We start from the raw sequence: 18,052 nt of genomic DNA, 5'->3' as shown, positions 1-18,052 counted from the left end.
TTCATTATTTCTTGAAATAGCTAGTTAAAATATGGAAGAATATGTATAAAAAAGCAAGAATCACACATTTGCAAAATGCTTAACATTCTAATTGAAATGGCTGTTAGTATAACAAACAAGAGGTTTTCAAAAGGAATATTGCTAAGGTTCACATTTGGTACTAAGGTTGATAAATTCTAAAGTGTCTGAAATATTTGAACACATGAATTTTAGCCCTCAGATATGTATACTACCATATTAGCTTGTGTACAGAAGTTTCTCTAGCTAGCATTATCATCTAATTTGCAAAATCCCCTTACATTATATAGTGAATAATTTGCATCATTCAAAGCTGCATTTTTAGTATTTACTTAAATATTTGTTAAACACCCACTGTGTGCCAGGCAGCTTTCTGGGAACTAGGGGTACACAAATAAATAAAATATCCCCTTCGTCCTCTTGTGATTAAGGTTAAATTCTTTTTAATAAAGGTAAAGGAGTGAGAGTGGTAGGGGACAATAATAAAATATAGTAGTAAAAAATAATATTAGCCCTCACTTATTTAGTGCTTACTCTGTGTCAGTTACAGAGTTCTAAGTTCTTAATTGTTCTTTAATTGTGCTCTTTTATTTACTTTTCACACTGCCATTTTGAGGTAGGCATTTCCCATTTTGCAGATGGAAAATTTAAGCTTAGTTTCAACAAATTGCTCAATTTCACAGAACTAGCAGGAGTGAGAGTTGAACCTATATTTTGAAATATCTGGACATTTTTGAAGCTATTGTTGCATCTGTCAAAATATATGCAACCATTTGAGATTTCATATGATTTAACAAGCAAGGTGACAAGATTAGATAAATGAATTTCTATATTTTTAGTGAATGAAATTCTCTATATGAAATCTTGAGTAAACAATGTAGATAAAATCGTTCCATATTTCCTCATTGTGTCTGGTACTCAATAAATATAAGGCATTCAATAAATATAAAGATCTCCTTGTCTATCAGTGCTTCCTAAGTAAGAATATCATGGAAAAGTAATTGTATTGGAACTTCTTATTCAGATCTTCAAAAGGAAAGTAAATATTGACAAGTTCCAGGTCACCTCTTCTGAAACAGGTACATGTATATATAAATACAAATTTATTTAGTGTTTTCATCTTTTTCAGTTTCCTTTTTGGATAGCAGGGGCACATCAGGTCTTTGTTTTCCTGACAAATGAACCAATAAAGGCTAGAGAAACCTTCAGCTTACCGAAGATGTTGATTAGAAATTTAGCTAGGCTTTTTGCACAAACAAGGGCATGCATAATTGTTGATATTCAGATATTGGTGCATGGAAATTAAGAGAAATAAGATGATCACACTCAGGAAGATGGAAGAACAAAGGGAGAGAATTGCTAGGCATTTCTTGCAGGAAACCTCTCACAGTTGCTCAGCTCTTCCCAATTTCTTTGAGTGTGTCTCATTTTCCTTTTCTTCCACATCAAATCCAAATTAGCAGCAAATCCTCAACACTTTCCCAACCTCTTCATTTGCCCCATCTTGAATCTGATAATTTATCCCCAAGTAGCCCTTCAAACACTGCATACTTGAGGAGATTCAATACAAAGTTTGGGGGCTACTACAGGTGAAGAAAATACCAAATCTTTTCAATATAATAAAAAACGAGTTATAGCCAATCATTAAGGGGTATTTGTGGGCCGTTTTTGTTACGCAACCTTATGGAGCCCCAAGTGTTCAACTGTGAATAAAAATGGAATATAACCTACCATCTTTGTTATCAACTACTTTGTTCTGTGGGACAATAATTCCTTAGAAGTTATTTGAAATGCACTACTTCTTAGTGACTATGAGCTTATTACCACAATTTCCATAATGCATAGTGTTCTACATCTGCTCTGCAATTTCAGGAAAGAAATCAATCTCCGTTTAAAACTACTACATTAGGGTTTGCTTATGAAAATGTTTGTGTAAATGAATTAAGATGATTTTCAATCAGTAAAGTATCATTTTCCTATTGAGGAAATTCTTGTTTGTATTTAGCAAAAGTAAAACTATTGAAATATATATATTTATTAGAAAAGCTTTAAGATTTTCTAAACATCACAAATATAATCATTAAAATTGCTACTTGAAAACAGTTAAAATAATAAAATCAGTAGCATCAACAAAGGTTATTTGCTATGTGGATATTTGTTTTTCTCCAAAGATCTCAATGTAGATAATTTATCCCATGTGTAAAATTCTTAAAAGTGAATATTAAAATGTTATTATTCAATACATAAAAAATGAGTAAATTTAATGGTGGCACAGTTTTAAACTTATTAAAAATAACATTTAAAAACATTCAGTTATAAGCTCTTTGGAGACAGGTGTATGTATGGGGAAGATTAATATCTGGTACAGGAAGAAAACAAAAGTATCTATTTTCTGTATCGGTATATACATATATGTGTATATAAATATGCATGTGTATATTGTATACACACATGCATCTATGTATACTGCACTTACAAAATTCTACATAGAAGAGATAAAATATCAAACAACTCATAAAATGTATAAAAAATATTCCTCTGGTACAAGGAAGAAAATAAAAATATCTGTATTTTCTGTATCGGTATATACATATATGTGTATATAAATATGCATGTGTGTATTGTATACACACATGCATCTATGTATAGTGCATTTACAAAATTCTACATAGAAGAGATAAAATATCAAACAACACATAAAAAGTATAAAAAATATTCCTGGAAGGACTAAGTGGTATAAGTAAAATTGCTTTAAGGTTTATAATGTAATTCTGAGTCTACGGTGAATAAATTTGGATTTTATGCAAAAATTTCCAAAAGGATTGTTATGTTCCTATGATGGCAAGAAGTACATTCTTACTTTAGTAATGCATCATCAACCTCTTTACCTTCAGTGGTAAAGATTTGGGGAAAAATGGGCTTGGCTGAAATATAACTGCATCATCTCTCTTTTTCCAGAGAGTTCAGCCAAAGTAGTGAGATTACAGACGAAATCACCACTACGACGTCTACTGCAAACTGCCTTTTCCTCAATTGCTGCACTTACCCAAACCACATGGCACAGATTTGGCTTCCTTAGGTTGTTTATTTTGAATGTAAAATGTTAAACCACTGTATGGTTACAGTCTCATAAATTTTGCAAATTTTTAGTCACTAAGACTTAGAAAAAATGATGAGCATCTGAATCTAGAACTTTAGACCCTTCAACTTTGTAGTCATGATTCTCATGTGATGATATTGTCAATTTTACTTTTATTTAGACTTAGTTAAGTTATATTCAGTATGACTATATTCAGGAAGAATACATTAGTCATTAAAATGAAGATCACATGTAGATATAAAACAAATAGATTTCAGAAATTCAAAAAGCTAAAGACACTTTTTATTTAAGAATGATATCTACTATACTTATTTATCATGTTTCTTGTCTGCTTTCTCTCACTAGAATGAAAGTTCAATTGAGAGTGCAGGATTTTTGTCTGTTTTGTTGGCTAACATATCCCCGGGCTTATAACTGTGCCTAGCAAATAGCAGACGCTTAATAAATATTTATGAATGAATAAATGAATTTCTCAATCAACTTTATTTAACAGTATCATATACTATTACAGTGTATCAACATGTAAATAACAATATACACAAAGGAAAAACAAATGGGAGAACAGCAAGGCCATATCAATTTCGATCAAAATGAGTGAGTTCCAGTGCCACAACACTCTCAGCCTTCTTTTGTGTCTAGATATCTGTCTTGCACATAGTTTAATATCTAACCAATTCCATTGCTGTTGGAAGTTTTCAACTGAATTTGAGGGGTTATTATACACTGGTGCCAATATCTCATTCATTTATAAGGAAGAATATTTCTTTCAAAATGAATGAGATGATGGAGATGTCATAGGTCCTGGAATATCATTTTCAACAAAAGCAAATATAAGGAAGGATTCTAGTTTTTTTTTTTTGAATTATTGAAGTTGCAAAGGTCAGAGGCATTATTTATATGGAGACTACATTTTTATACAAAAGACAGATACTAGTATTGCACTATTTTGATTGCAAAAATATTGGTGATATCACTGTCAAAGAACAGATAACTTTACAGAATAGTCGTTATGTATATAGGAAACAATTGGATTCTTCAGTAATTTGTACTTATTTTTTGACAGCATGCTTCCTGAAAAACAGCCATGCTTGCAAAACTAATTCAATATTTTGGTTTTAAGAATTATATCTCCAGCTCCTTTAATAACAGAAAAAAAGGAGATTCTCTACATTATATTTATAATGCACATTAAAACACTTTATTTCACATATAACAGGCAAAATTTCAAAAAATCTTTAAAGAAAACAACTACGTGTATTCAGAAAAGAAGGACACAAATTCACAGATATTTACTTTTAGAAAATCTACGCTTGGAATTAGAAGTATGATAATTCCATCATTTACATACAATGACCTCATTTCCAGATATGGGAATGGATACATCAGAATTAAGCGACTCTTTTTCAACATCTATTTTCTTGAAAAAGATGAGGATTAATTCTTCTTTTGTTTTAGTATCTCAGGAAAGTCACAGAACTTAAAAACTTTTTTTTCTGGTTGTCCAGAGTTGGTCATCCAAGAAGAATCCCACATGAAAAATTAGCTTAAATTTACTACACAGGAGAAAAAGACTTGAGCTTTAGTTAGGAATGGTCGAACAGCGTGGAGCTCATTTCTTTCTTGATCAATTCCTTAAAATAGGATTCTTCATCAGAGGCTGAAAAGAGGAGGACTGAACTGAAGTATGACTTTCCATTACTGTCTTTTTTAGGAATGTATATATATATGTATATTATATATATACATACATATATATATATTTAAGTCCCATGCAAATATTACACAATTAAGTTAGAAGATATATATTTTGCATCCTTACACAAAAACTGCTGTTGGTTGGTTTGCATTCTAAAATTATAAACTTCCAACTAAGTCTTGGCAGATTAACATTAAGTTTCTAGCTGGTGATGCAACACTGATAAAATTAACTGCAACATTATGAAAGCTTTTCTCTGGCATTTTCATGCTTTGACCTCCATGTCAAAATTTTGGAAATAACTTGACATTACTAAAAGCATAAAATTAAAATTACACAAGCTAAAAACTAAATTACATAAAATACTTCCACTTTATTTAGAGTAAGGGCTTCAAAAGTAGTCAAAAATGTGTTCTGCCTAACGAGACAGTGAGCTGAGGATATACAACTTTAAATTAGATAGAAAAGGTTACCGATTGTTGATCTCCTTTGACTAGCATTGACTCTAAAAAGCATGTTTGAATTTAGAAGAGAAAAATATGAGGCATCATATTATTTAAAAGATAAGTTCACGAGAATCTCTTTGAAAAAGCAGCCTTAAAATTTAGAGTATTTTTCATTTTATGATGTGACTGAATGAATATCATTTTTCTTAATTCCTAGGAGAATTCCAGTACATTTTATTGTGTATTTGTCACAGGTCAATGAGAAAAATAATCGGTATAAAAACCCCTTTTTGCATTAAAATTAAATATAAAATAAATTTATTTCTAAAGCATAGTTGTGTAAAGCATACTCATTAAAATCTTCACATTCATACCTCCACTATTATAAACAGACAATGCAAATCATTATTAAATGGATAAAGTACCTGAAAATTATAATTTTAAACACTATTAACGATTATTACATTGGTGTTTTAAAAACATAATAACAACAATGATATGATCTTTACTACTGGATATTTTTATGTGATTAGTTGTTGATCTTTTTCATGTTTATTCTTTTGTCCTTTGAAATCTTAGCATTTCATACATTTCCAACTAGAGAGCTTCAATTTTTAACACCTGAGCATTTTTCCAAGAACAGTAATGCAACAAAAGATAATACAAATAAAAGTACTAAATGTACTCAAAGTTCAAGACAAACTTATTCAAAGCCTCGATAGACTTTTGTGGATCAGAACACCCATGCCACCATCACTAAGATGCAGCTTTCATCCTCCCTGTTCACTGTAGCTGGGGAATTAAAATTGCCTGTGGACAAAATGGAACATCATAAAGCACAGACCAAAACTTACCATAATAGTGGTTACAACCACTGTTCTGTTCTCAATAGCTGCTGTGTCATTGCCAAGAGTGGGCATATCTTGAATTAAGACTAATTTATCCATATCATTCCAGTACCCAACCTGCCAAATACAGAAAATTATTCAAAACACATTTTAGAAGAGTTTTCTTTAGTTCTTATCAGAGCAATGAGAGGTATTAATAAGTAAGCAAACAAAACAAATTTATAAAGCACACAGTAATGTGTTTGGAAGTTTTCTTAATTGATAATGAGCCAGTTTTCCTGATGCTAATGATACTGCCTAGTTATACATTTGGCAAATTTGCAATTTACAATCATGGAGTAGCCAAGACATTGAGAATGGATGAGTTCAAAAAAGAAGGTGGATACAGATGGAATACAATTTGTGTTGATCCTCTTGTAGTGAGATTGATTGGCACCTTCTGTAACTAATTTACATGATTTTATCAATAATGTTACAGGTTTTATGGTAAAGGGAAGAGTCAGATTTACATAGAGTACACATACAAGATGTTTTCAAGAAAAAAGACTTGTGTATTTTTAAAGCAATATGGAAATAGTTTTTGGTTTCACATAACCTAGCCACTAGTCTCACCATTTTTAAATGCTAAATACATCAGATGTTAATATTAATGATTACTTAACATTTTCACTTTTGAAATTTTTTAATTTTTTCACTTTAAATCCTTATATTACTTCTCATTTAGATGTGGAACAAACTCCTTTCCATAAAATATATGAAGTAATTAGTTAAACACTTTACAAAGTAAATAAATGGGGTCCTAAAGGAAATTTAAGGTTCTTTTTATCATGCAGACCACTAAGTAATACTAATGGCTACCACTTCTTGCCTGCTTGCTCTCTGGCAGACACTGTAATGAATACTGTTTAAAAAATATATGCATCTTAAAGTTTATACACATAGCAAATGTAAAGGTAGGTGCAATTACCAGTCCATATACTTTGCTATTATGCTACATAAACTCCCAAAATGGGTGTTCGTTTAATGCTTGCCAAACTTCTTTCTTGAATTTCTGGCTGCAGTTGATAAAACTCATATTTCCAATAAAATGTATGTAATTGCTCACTGGTCTGTAATCACTATTTGTCCCAATATGTTTTGAAAGTCTCTCTTGCTTCCTCTAAGTTCTTAACTTTCATGTTAGTATTTGTGAACATTTTAAAATAAAGTAAGCATTAGCATATCAGAAAGAGACACTATATTATTCACAAATATTCAATAACAGAATAGACATAAAAAAGAATTTTCATTAATATGGTTTGCTATATTGCTTAGTTTGATCCAAAATTATGAGTATAAATCAATTCAGCAATTATTTTCAATTGCCCATTTGAATTTATTTATAGCTAATATTTATTTAATGAGTCAGTGAAAAATTTAATTAAAACAAAACAAGTATGACTTTGAGACCTATCCTCTCTTCAAATCCTACATGTACTTAAAAAATAACTTAAAAAACATAGTTGCTCCCTGTTAGTTTTCCTTTCCACATGACAGTTATACAACATAAAAATAGGTTTCACAGTTTAGTACTCCGTTACGATGCAGCCACCTTCCAGATCTCAGCAACCCATTTTCTGGGAAAGCATTTTTTCTTTATTAATGAGTTCCCACAACAGAAAAACTACAGATCTGGGACACATTCTGGAGAGTCTTCGGATGTTGACAAGACCTTGACATTTTGCAGTTAAGAACAACCTGTGTGTTCATGACTATCTCCCCCCACCCAAAGATAAATGATTTAGAAGTACTGGCAAATTAAAATAATAGGCAAAATTTTACCCAACTGTATCTATTTGCCTTATATCTGCTTGAAATTCTGGTGAAAAAGAAAACCATGGTTTGTGTATGGAGTCATGGTTTGTGCATAGATCTCATGTGGGTCATGGACTTTTTGGGAAGTAGGACAGTATGGGGTGAACAGTGATATAAGGGTCACTTCTTAAAGAAAGGAATATTAAAGTTTATACCTAGAACTTCATATGAGATAGAGCTTTTCTCTCCAATTTTTCACAACATTTTACAATTTACTAGGGACACTTCCCATGCCTGATCTCATTTAATTAGACAGGGAAAGAGGCACTTTTTTCCTAGAGACAGAAATTCGGTGAAAAATAATTTTGTAATGTTAAAGCAAAAACATGGAAGCATTTAAATTGCTAACTGGCAGGAAATGTCAGAGAAGTATTTGTCTTCTTTGGATTCCTAAAGGTGAATTGTGCACAAATATAACCATAATATAATATATGAGTAAATATCTCCATATTTATGGTGGACTTTGCCTGCAATGTAGGGATTATGTAGAGATGGAGGGGCTATGAGAAGCCTCTGTTCTACTCAAAGTTGGTTCCTGGGAGAGCTGGTTTGACCAGACCTGTCCTGAAAGATATGGCTTAGTTCTCATACCAACCCTCAAGGGAAAAGTTATGGGCCCTGGGACTGATGATATTTTGTAACAGTTACGAGAATAGCTTTGAAGCTAGATGAGCCTTAGTCTCCACCCCAGCTCCATCTCTTTCTAGTTTAACATCCCTGAGCAGGTTACTTAGTTTCTCTGAGCCTTACTTTTCTCTTCTATAAAATGAGAAAAATACATGTTACTTTCAGGTTGCTGTAAGGATTAAATAATAAAATGCACATCAGTTTCCCTTTACTGTGTCTGGTGTATAACCTGCTCTCAGTAAATACAATTTTTATGATTAAGAATTCCTGAAACCACGCAAGCCTGGTTTTAGAGCATTCTTGAGAGATCACTGGAATGGCAAGAAGATTCCACCATACTTAGGAGCTGAGACTTCAGAAAGAGCTTTGTGGCTTCTGCTTAATGAGACTCTCACTCACTTTCCCTGTTACGGAAGTCAGACAAACTGATGGGTTAACTCTCTGATCTATTTTCAAAGATAGCTCTCTTACTGGCAAGTGTTCAATTTAAAAGAATGGTTGCTCGCTTTTCAGACATATTGCCAAGTCTCACCAGCAGAGTGTTTCTCATGGTAGTTCATTTTTAAGTTTAATATTCCTGACAGAGTGCCCAAGAAAAACAAAGATGGATGAGTCTACACCATTTCACATTTCATATTTCTTTTAAGAGTCTTAGACAAATGTCAGCTGAGTGTGAAGATGTACCGTTCCTCACTTTTCCAACTTATTCTTTAACTTTCTCCTCTAAAAACCTTATTTTTTGTTACCATCATGTTTCAATAGGCCATGAAAAGATTCAGTGCCGTAAGTAGCCCACTTGATGTTACCACTAGTTACCACCAGCTTCCTTTTTCCATTATTCTTTCTTTTATAAAGAGATCGTTTTACTTTTTGTACTTACTGTTTTGTGAAATATGGAATTGTCTTTTGCATTTTAGAAAGGTTCTACTTAAATGGCTAATTTTGCAGAGTCTGGTTTGTGGCAGGCTGGTCACCAGTTAGCCAATGATTTTAAGGACTTATGGAATATTCTGTCTGCTCCACAGCTAGCAGAGGGACTTTGCTTAAAATGGGCTTCTTTGTTTCTTGTTGCTGGTTGCGTGCTGACAGAGTGGGTGAAATTGGTGTTTACATGGAACCTCCTAACTTTCTTCTTGGGAGCATGTCAGTCCCTTTCTTCGGGTAGTACCCTTAAAAGAGCCCATCATACAGCTTGGCTTTCAAGCTGTCATTCCATCTCTTGCCCTTACTTGATCTGGATCAGATAGGCTCCTGCTTACCCTATATTAGCTGGCAGCCTGCACTAAAGGAGATGCCACTAAAAGGCTGAAAAGCTAGAGATGGTTTGCATGGCAGCTCCAAATCTCTCCTCACACATATGCAGAAGCACATGCTATGACAGACTGGAGCAAAACACAGCTTGGAAAGTCTTTGCCATCTTCCACGTATGACTTTAATTATCCTGCATCCAGCCTATCCTCAGGTTCTTGCCTCTACCATTTCTACCTATCCAAACTAACTTCATGACTAACTTTAAATCTCCACCATGCAGCCTTCTTTGATTTGTTTTCCTCCAGCTGGAAGTGATCTCTTCCTCTTTAGACTTTCCACATGCTTTCTCTTTAACTGTCGTATGGAACTTACTATATTCTATGCTACTAGAAAATAAACTCCTTTACAGCAGAGTCTACTCAGGCAGGGTACTAGGTAGAAGGGTTCTGGAGTCAGACATATCTGAATTAAAAATCTTTGTTTTCTCACTTGTAGGCCTTAGACAAGTAACCATAGCCTATTGCACTGTAACTTTCTCACTAGAAAAAAGGAGATAATTGTACTCTGTTACAGGCTTATTGTGAGGATTAAATTACACCAAGTCCAGTGGTTGGGACATAGCAGGCATTTCATAAATTGTAACTATCATTATTATACTAACAAAGGAAAGTATATTTGGGAAAGTTTTTTTAAACAGCCAAGTGTTGAAACAAATAGTTTTTAGATAATGTAAGTTGAGCATGTCTTTCCTTGAGCATCCTAGCTAATGCTAGAGAAAAGAATGTTAAAAAATTATATGTGTTAAGTATAAAATGTTTATAGCCAATTGCTGTGGTGGAATTATATTGTTCCATTATATAAAGTACTTTTTGGACATTGGGAAAACTATGCTTAGTCACATCATAAGAAGACTTGCAGAGTTACTTTCTGAAATCCAAAAGTCTTTCATCATCAGCTTCCTAAACAACCTCCCTGGCTCCTCAGTTGATGTTCTTAGGTGTTTCTCTCCCTCTTCAACCTAACAATAATCTTAACAATATTATCTTCCATCTCCTCTTTTCTTTGCTCATTTGAATGTTTACTTGCTTATTTCAGGAACATTTAACTTGTTCTAAATATGCCCTTTAGAAGTAGTCTTCTTTGTTCTCTCTCTAATAGTTTCATAAATGACTACATGGAAGTGAGTAAGTCTCTTACCTACATTGTGTGCTTTCCTGAAGAGTACATTATGGGTTCTGTGGGATTTTTTTGCTAAGCCTTTAAAAATATTGCTTCTATTTTGGATAAAGGATGTAAACAACATGTAAATTAGTTCATTTCAGCTTTGGTACACCACTAAATATCAGTCATAGGACACAAGAATTTATTTCAGCATGAATTATCAAGAAAGTATTATTTGTAAGTGTAGTTGACCCTTAATCAACACAGGTTTGAACTGCTCAGGTCCACTTTTACACGGATTCGTTTCATAGTAAATACTACAGTACTATACAATCTGTGGTTGGTTGAATCCTCGGATGTGGAACTGCAGCTATGGAGGAACCACATATATGGAGGGCCCACTAAAATTTAGACCTGGATTTTTGACTGTGTGGAGGGTCAGAGCCCCTAGCTCCCACTTTGTTCAAGGGTCAACCATATTCACAATTTTTAAAAAATGTAGACTATCCAGCTACCTTTCACCTATAAGGCTTTAAAAATGTCAAATGAAAACTAAGAAAACAGTTGAAGTGTGGCTCACCTTTCTAGGTCCTGTGCTCTTTAGCTCAAACACATCCATTGTGTAATTGACCCTACGTCCATAGTGGTCAAACTGAACATTTCCTGTCAGCCCTTGAATTTGAACCTATGAATGAAAAAGAAAATCCACACATGTAATCACTTGCCATTTTAATTACAGAAATCTTGACTTCATCTGCTAGGCTTATGACTACACATGGGTATGGAACTATAAATTATAAGCAACTCACTAAAAAACCATGGGATATTTGAGCTACTGGGATAGAATCTGAAAGAGGAATATCAAAGTAATATATAAGCAATTCTGTTATGTGTTTGGGAGATGAACATGTTTTATTTATTTATTTTTTATTATGAAGTTCCCATTGTAACTAACAGAATACTCCCTCAAAATTGTTTATAGGAATGGAAATATGGTTTGTTTTATAGTTACTTTTCTGTTTTATCTGCATATACACATAACAGATTAAATAGCCCTGATAACCACATCGGATCATATTTCTCCTCATTAATATTAAAATTAAGATATAAGAAATCCAGAAAAATAAACATATTTTTGAAAATATTCAAGTGTACTTTATTCCAAATTTCCTTTAATTCATTTATACTTAACTTACGTTCTGAATCCATGGCATTTCAGAACATTTAAGATGTAATACTAAAAATACAGACATATCACATTAATCACTTGAAAAATGGTGTTAGTATTAACTATAAAAGACTAAAGTAAACAAACAATCCAAGGTTACAGGCAATTTAAAGATCTACTGAGAAGAGACCTTCAAGATGGTGGAGGAGTAAGACGTGGAGATCAACTTTCTCCCCACAAATACATTAGAAATACATCTACATGTGGAATAACTCCTACAGAACACCTACTGAATGCTGGCAGAAGACCTCAGACTTCCCAAAGGCAAGAAACTCCCCCATGTAACTGGGTAGGACAAAAGAAAAAGGAAAAAACAGAGACAAAAGAATAGGGACAGGACCTGCACCTCTGGGAGGGAGCCGTGAAGGAGGAAAACTTTCCACACACCAGGAAGCCCCTTCACTGTCGGAGATGGTGGGTGGTTGGGTGGAAACTTCGGAGCCATGGAGGAGAGCACAGCAACAGGAGTGCAGAGGGCAAAGCAGAGAGATTCCCACACAGAGGATCAGTGCCGACCAGCACTCTCCAACCTGAGAGGCCTGTCTGCTCACCTACCAGGGCGGGTGGGGTCTGGGAGCTGAGGATCTGGCTTTGGAGGCCAGATCCCAGGGAGAGGACTGGGGTTGGTTGCGTGAACACAGCCTGAAGGGGGCTAGTGCACCACAGCTAGCTGGAGGGAGTCTGGGAAAATGTCTGGAACTGCCTAAGAGGCAAGAGAACATTGTTTCAGGGTGCACAAGGAGAGGGGATTCAGAACACTGCCTAAACAAGCTCCAGAGATGGGCGCGAGCCACAGCTATCAGAGCAGACACCAGAGATGGGCATGAAATGCTAAGGCTTCTGCAGCAACCAACAAGAAGCCTGTGTGCAAGCACAGGTCACTATCCACATCTTCCCTCCTGGAGCCTGTTCAGCTCACCAATTCCGGGGTCCCATGATCCAGGGACAACTTCCCCAGGAGAACACATGGCACACCTCAGACTGTCATGCCGGCCTCTGCCACTGCAGGCTGGCCCCGCATTCCGTACCCCTCCCTCCACCCAGCCTGAGTGAGCCAGAGCCCCCAGTCAGCTGCTTCTTTAACCCCATCCTGTCTGAGCAAAGAATAGATTCCCTCTGGTGACCTACACGCAGAGGCAGGGCCAAATCCAAAGCTGAACCCCAGGAGCTGTGCAAACAAAGAAGAGAAAAGGAAATTTCACCCAACAGCCTCAGGAGCAGCGGATTATATCTCCATAATCAATTTGATGTACCCTGCATCTCTGGAATACCTGAATAGACAACAAGTATTCCCAAAATTGAGGTGGTGGACTTTGGGAGCAACTGCAGACTTGGGGTTTGCTTTCTGCATCTAATTTGTTTCTGGTCTTCTGTTTATCTTAGTTTAGTATTTAGAGTTTATTATCATTGGTAGATTTGTTTATTGATTTGGTTGATCTCTTCCTCTTATTTTTTAATGGTTGCTCTCTTCCTCTTTTATATATATATATATATATATATATATATTTCCTTTTTCTCTTTTTGTGAGTGTGTATGAGTATGGTTCTGTGTGTGATTTTGTCTGTAGAGCTTTGATTTTACCATTTGTCCTAGGGTTCTGTCTGTCCCTTTTTTTTTTTTTGTACAGTTTTTAGCATTTGTTATAATTAGTGGATTTGTTTTTTGGTTTGGTTGCTCTCTCTTTCTTTATTATTACTTTTGAATTTTTAATAATTTTTAAATTTTATTTTAATAACATTATTTTATATTTTTCCTTCTTTCTTTCTTTTTTTCCCCCTTTTCTTCTGAGCCATATAGCTGACAGGATATTTGTGCTCTGGCTGGGTGTCAGGCCTGTGGCTCTGAGATGGGAGAGCCGAATTCAGGACATTGGTCCACCAGAGACCTCCCAGCTCCATGTAATATCAAACAGCAAAAGTTCTCCCAGAGATCTCCGTCTCAATGCTAAGACACAGCTCCACTCAACGACCAGCAAGCTACAGTGCTGGACACCCTATGCCAAACAAGTAGCAAGACAGGAACACCACACCACCTATTAGCAGAGAGGCTGCCTAAAATCATAATAAGGTCACAGACACCCTACAACAAACAACTGGAAGCAGACTTGCCCACCTGAAAGACAAGATCCAACCTCATCTACCAGAACACAGGCAGCAGTCCACTCTACCAGGAAGCCTACACAGCCCACTGAACCAACCTCACCCACTGGGAAAGGACACCAAAAACTATGGGAACTATGAACCTGCAGCCTGTGAAAAGGAGAACCCAAACACAGTAAGTTAAGCAAAATGAGAAGACAGAAAACAGCACAGCAGATGAAGGAGCAAGGCAAAAACCAACCAGATCTAACTAATGAAGAGGAAATAGGCAGTCTACCTGAAAAGGAATTCAGAATAATGATAGTAAAGATGATCCAAAATCTTGGAAATAGAAGAGAGAAAACACAAGAAACGTTTAACAAGGACCTAGAAGAACTAAAAAGCAAACAAACAATGATGAACAAAACAATAAATGAAATTAAAAATTCTCTAGAAGCAAACAATAGCAGAATAACTGAGGCTGAAGAACAGATAAGTGACCTGGAAGATAAAATAGTGGAAATAACTATTGCAGAGCAGAATAAAGAAAAAAGAATGAAAAGAAATGAGGACAACAATTGTCTCAGAGACCTTTGGGACAACATTTAATGCACCAACCTTTGAATTATAGGGGTCCCAGAAGAAGAATTGAAAAAGAAAGGGACTGAGAAAATAGTTGAAGAGATTATAGTTGAAAACATCCCTAATATGGGAAAGGAAATAGTCAATCAAGTCCAGGAAGCAGAGAGAGTCCCATACAGGATAAATCCAAGGAGAAAAAGCCAAGACACATATTAATCAAACTATAAAAAATTAAATACAAAGAAAAAATATTACAAGCAGCAAGTGAAAAATGACAAATAACATACAAAGGAATCCCCATAAAGGTAACAGCTGATCTTTCAGCAGAAACTCTTCAAGCCAGAGAGAGTGGCAAGACATATTTAAAGTGATGAAAGGGAAAAACCTACAACCAAGATCACTCTATCTAGCAAAGATCTCATTCAGGTTTGATGGAGAAATTAAAATCTTTACAGACCAGTAAAAGCTAAGAAAATTTAGCACCACCAAATCAGCTCTGCAACAAATGCTAAAGGAACTTCTCTAGGCAGGAAACACAAAAGAAGGAAAAGACCTACAATAACAAACTCAAAACAATTGAGAAAATGGTAATAGGAACATATATATGGATAACTACCTTAAATGTAAATGGATTAAAAGCTCCAACCAAAAGACATAGGCTGGCTGAATGGATACAAAAACAAGACCCATATATATGCTGTCTACAAGAGACCCACTTCAGACCTAGGGACACATACAGACTGAAAGTGAGGGAATGGAAAAAGATATTCCATGCAAATGGAAATCAAAAGAAAGCTGGAGTAGCAATACTCATATCAGATAAAATAGACTTTAAAATAAAGAATGTTACAAGAGACAAGGAAGGACACTACAAAATGAGCAAGAGATTAATCCAAGAAGATATAACAATTATAAATATATATGCACCCACCATAGGAGTACCTCAATACATAAGGCAAATGCTAACAGCTACAAAACAGAAAATCGACAGTAACACAATAATAGTAGGGGACTTTAACACCTCATTTACACCAATGGACAGATCACCCACACAGAAAATTAATAAGGAAATACAAGCTTTAAGTGACAAAATAGACCAGTTAGATTTAATTGATATTTATAGGTCACTCCATTTGAAAACAGCAGATTACATTTTCTCTTCAAGTGGTCATGGAACATTCTCCAGGGTAGATCATATCTTAAGTCACAAATCAAGCCTTGGTAAATTTAAGAAAATTGAAATCATACCAAGTATCTTTCCCGAAACAACACTATGAGACTAGATATCAATTACAGGAAAAAATCTGTAAAAAATAAAAATACATGGAGGTTAAACAATACACTACTAAACAACCAAGTGATAACTGAAGAAAACAAAGAGGGAATCAAAAAATACCTAGAAACAAATGACAGTGAAAACACAACGACCCAAAACCTATGGGATGCAGCAAAAGCAGTTCTAAGAGGGAAGTTTACACCAATATAATCCTACCTCAAGAAACAAGAAACATTTCAAATAAACAACCTAAACTTACACCTAAAGCAATTAGAGAAAAAAGAACAAAGCAAACCACAAAGTTAGCAGAGGGAAAGAAATCATAAAGAACAGATCAGAAATAAATGGAAAAGAAATGAAGGAAACGATAGCAAAGATCAATAAAACTAAAAGCTGGTTGTTTGAAAAGATAAACAAAATTGATAAACCATTAGCCAGACTCATCAAGAAAAAAAGGGAGAAGACACAAATTCATAGAATTAGAATTGAAAAAGGAGAAGTAACAACTGACACTACAGGAAAACAAAGGATCATGAGATATTACTACAAGCAACTATATGCCAATAAAATGGACAACTTGGAAGAAATGAACAAATCTTAGAAAAGCACAACCTTCCGAGATGGAACTGGGAAGAAATAGAAAATATAAACAGACCTATCACAAGCACTGAAATTGAGACTGTGATTAAAAATCTTTCAACAAACAGAAGCCCAGGACCAGATGGCTTCGCAGGTGAATTCTATCAAACATTTAGAGAAGAGTTAACACCTATCCTTCTCAAACTCTTCCAAAATATAGCAGAGGCAGGAATACTCCCAAACTCATTCTATGAGGCCACCATCACCCTGATACCAAAACCAGACAAGGATATCACAAAGAAAGAAAATTACAGGCCAATATCACTGATGAACATAGATGCAAAAATCCTCAACAGAATACTAGCAAACAGAATCCAACAGCACATGAAAAGGATCATACACCATGATCAAGTGGGGTTTGTCTAGGAATGCAAGGATTCTTCAATATATACAAATAAATCAATGTGATATACCATATTGACAAATTGAAGTAGAAAAACCGTATTATCATCTCAATAGATGCAGAAAAAGCTTTTGACAAAATTCAACACCCATTTATGATAAAAACTCTCCAGGAGGTAGGCATAGAGGGAACTTACCTCAACATAATAGAGGCCATATGTGACAAACCCACAGCCAACATCGTTCTCAATGGTGAAAAACTGAAACCATTTCCTCTAAGATCAGGAACAAGACAAGGTTGTCCACTCTCACCCCTATTATTCAACATAGTTTTGGAAGTTTTAGCCACAGCAATCAGAGAAGATAAAGAAATAAAAGGAATCCAAATCGGAAAAGAAGAAATAAAGCTGTCACAGTTTGCAGATAACATGATACTATACATAGAGAATCCTAAAGATGCTACCAGAAAACTACTAGTAATAATAATTAATTAATAATAATTAATGCACAGAAATCTCTTGTATTCCTATACACTAATGATGAAAAGTCTGAAAGAGAGATTAAGGAAATACTGTCATTTACCACTGCAACAAAAAGAATAAAATACCTAGGAATAAACCTACCTAGGGAGACAAAAGACCTGTATGCAGAAAACTATGTGACACTGATGAAAGAAATTAAAAATGATGCAAACAGATTGAGAGATAGACCTTGTTATTGGACTGGAAGAATCAACATTGTGAAAGTGGCTATACTACCCAAAGTAATCTACAGATTCAATGTAATCCCTATCAAAGTACCAATGACATTTGTCACAGAACTAGAACATAAAATTTCACAATTTGTATGGAAATACAAAAGACCCTGAATAACCAAAGCAATCTTGAGAAAGAAGAACAGAGCTGG

The 18,052-nt window shown here is 34.7% G+C and overlaps 1 protein-coding gene across 14 annotated transcripts in view; it reads right to left on the bottom strand.

Moving 5' to 3' along the window:
• The window catches only part of GRIA4 (glutamate ionotropic receptor AMPA type subunit 4), a 515,605-nt gene that overhangs the window by 65,642 nt on the left and 431,911 nt on the right, over positions 1–18,052 (bottom strand). For 13 of the 14 annotated variants that reach the window (XR_010946265.1, XR_010946264.1, XR_010946266.1 and 10 more), the window contains 2 exons: positions 11,582–11,686; positions 6,115–6,225 (listed from right to left, as the gene is read on the bottom strand). Coding sequence is in view for 11 of the 14 variants with exons in the window: in XM_067750880.1 (XP_067606981.1) it covers positions 6,115–6,225; positions 11,582–11,686 (216 nt within the window). In the remaining 3 variants the exon portion in view is untranslated. Of the gene's footprint in view, positions 1–3,582; positions 4,776–6,114; positions 6,226–11,581; positions 11,687–18,052 lie in introns of those variants that run through there. The other variant, XM_067750885.1, reaches the window with a different exon arrangement.

Source organism: Pseudorca crassidens, chromosome 9 (assembly GCF_039906515.1).
Source record: "Pseudorca crassidens isolate mPseCra1 chromosome 9, mPseCra1.hap1, whole genome shotgun sequence".
Classification (NCBI taxonomy): Eukaryota; Metazoa; Chordata; class Mammalia; order Artiodactyla; family Delphinidae; genus Pseudorca; species Pseudorca crassidens.
This window is presented reverse-complemented; position numbering and strand designations above follow the sequence as displayed.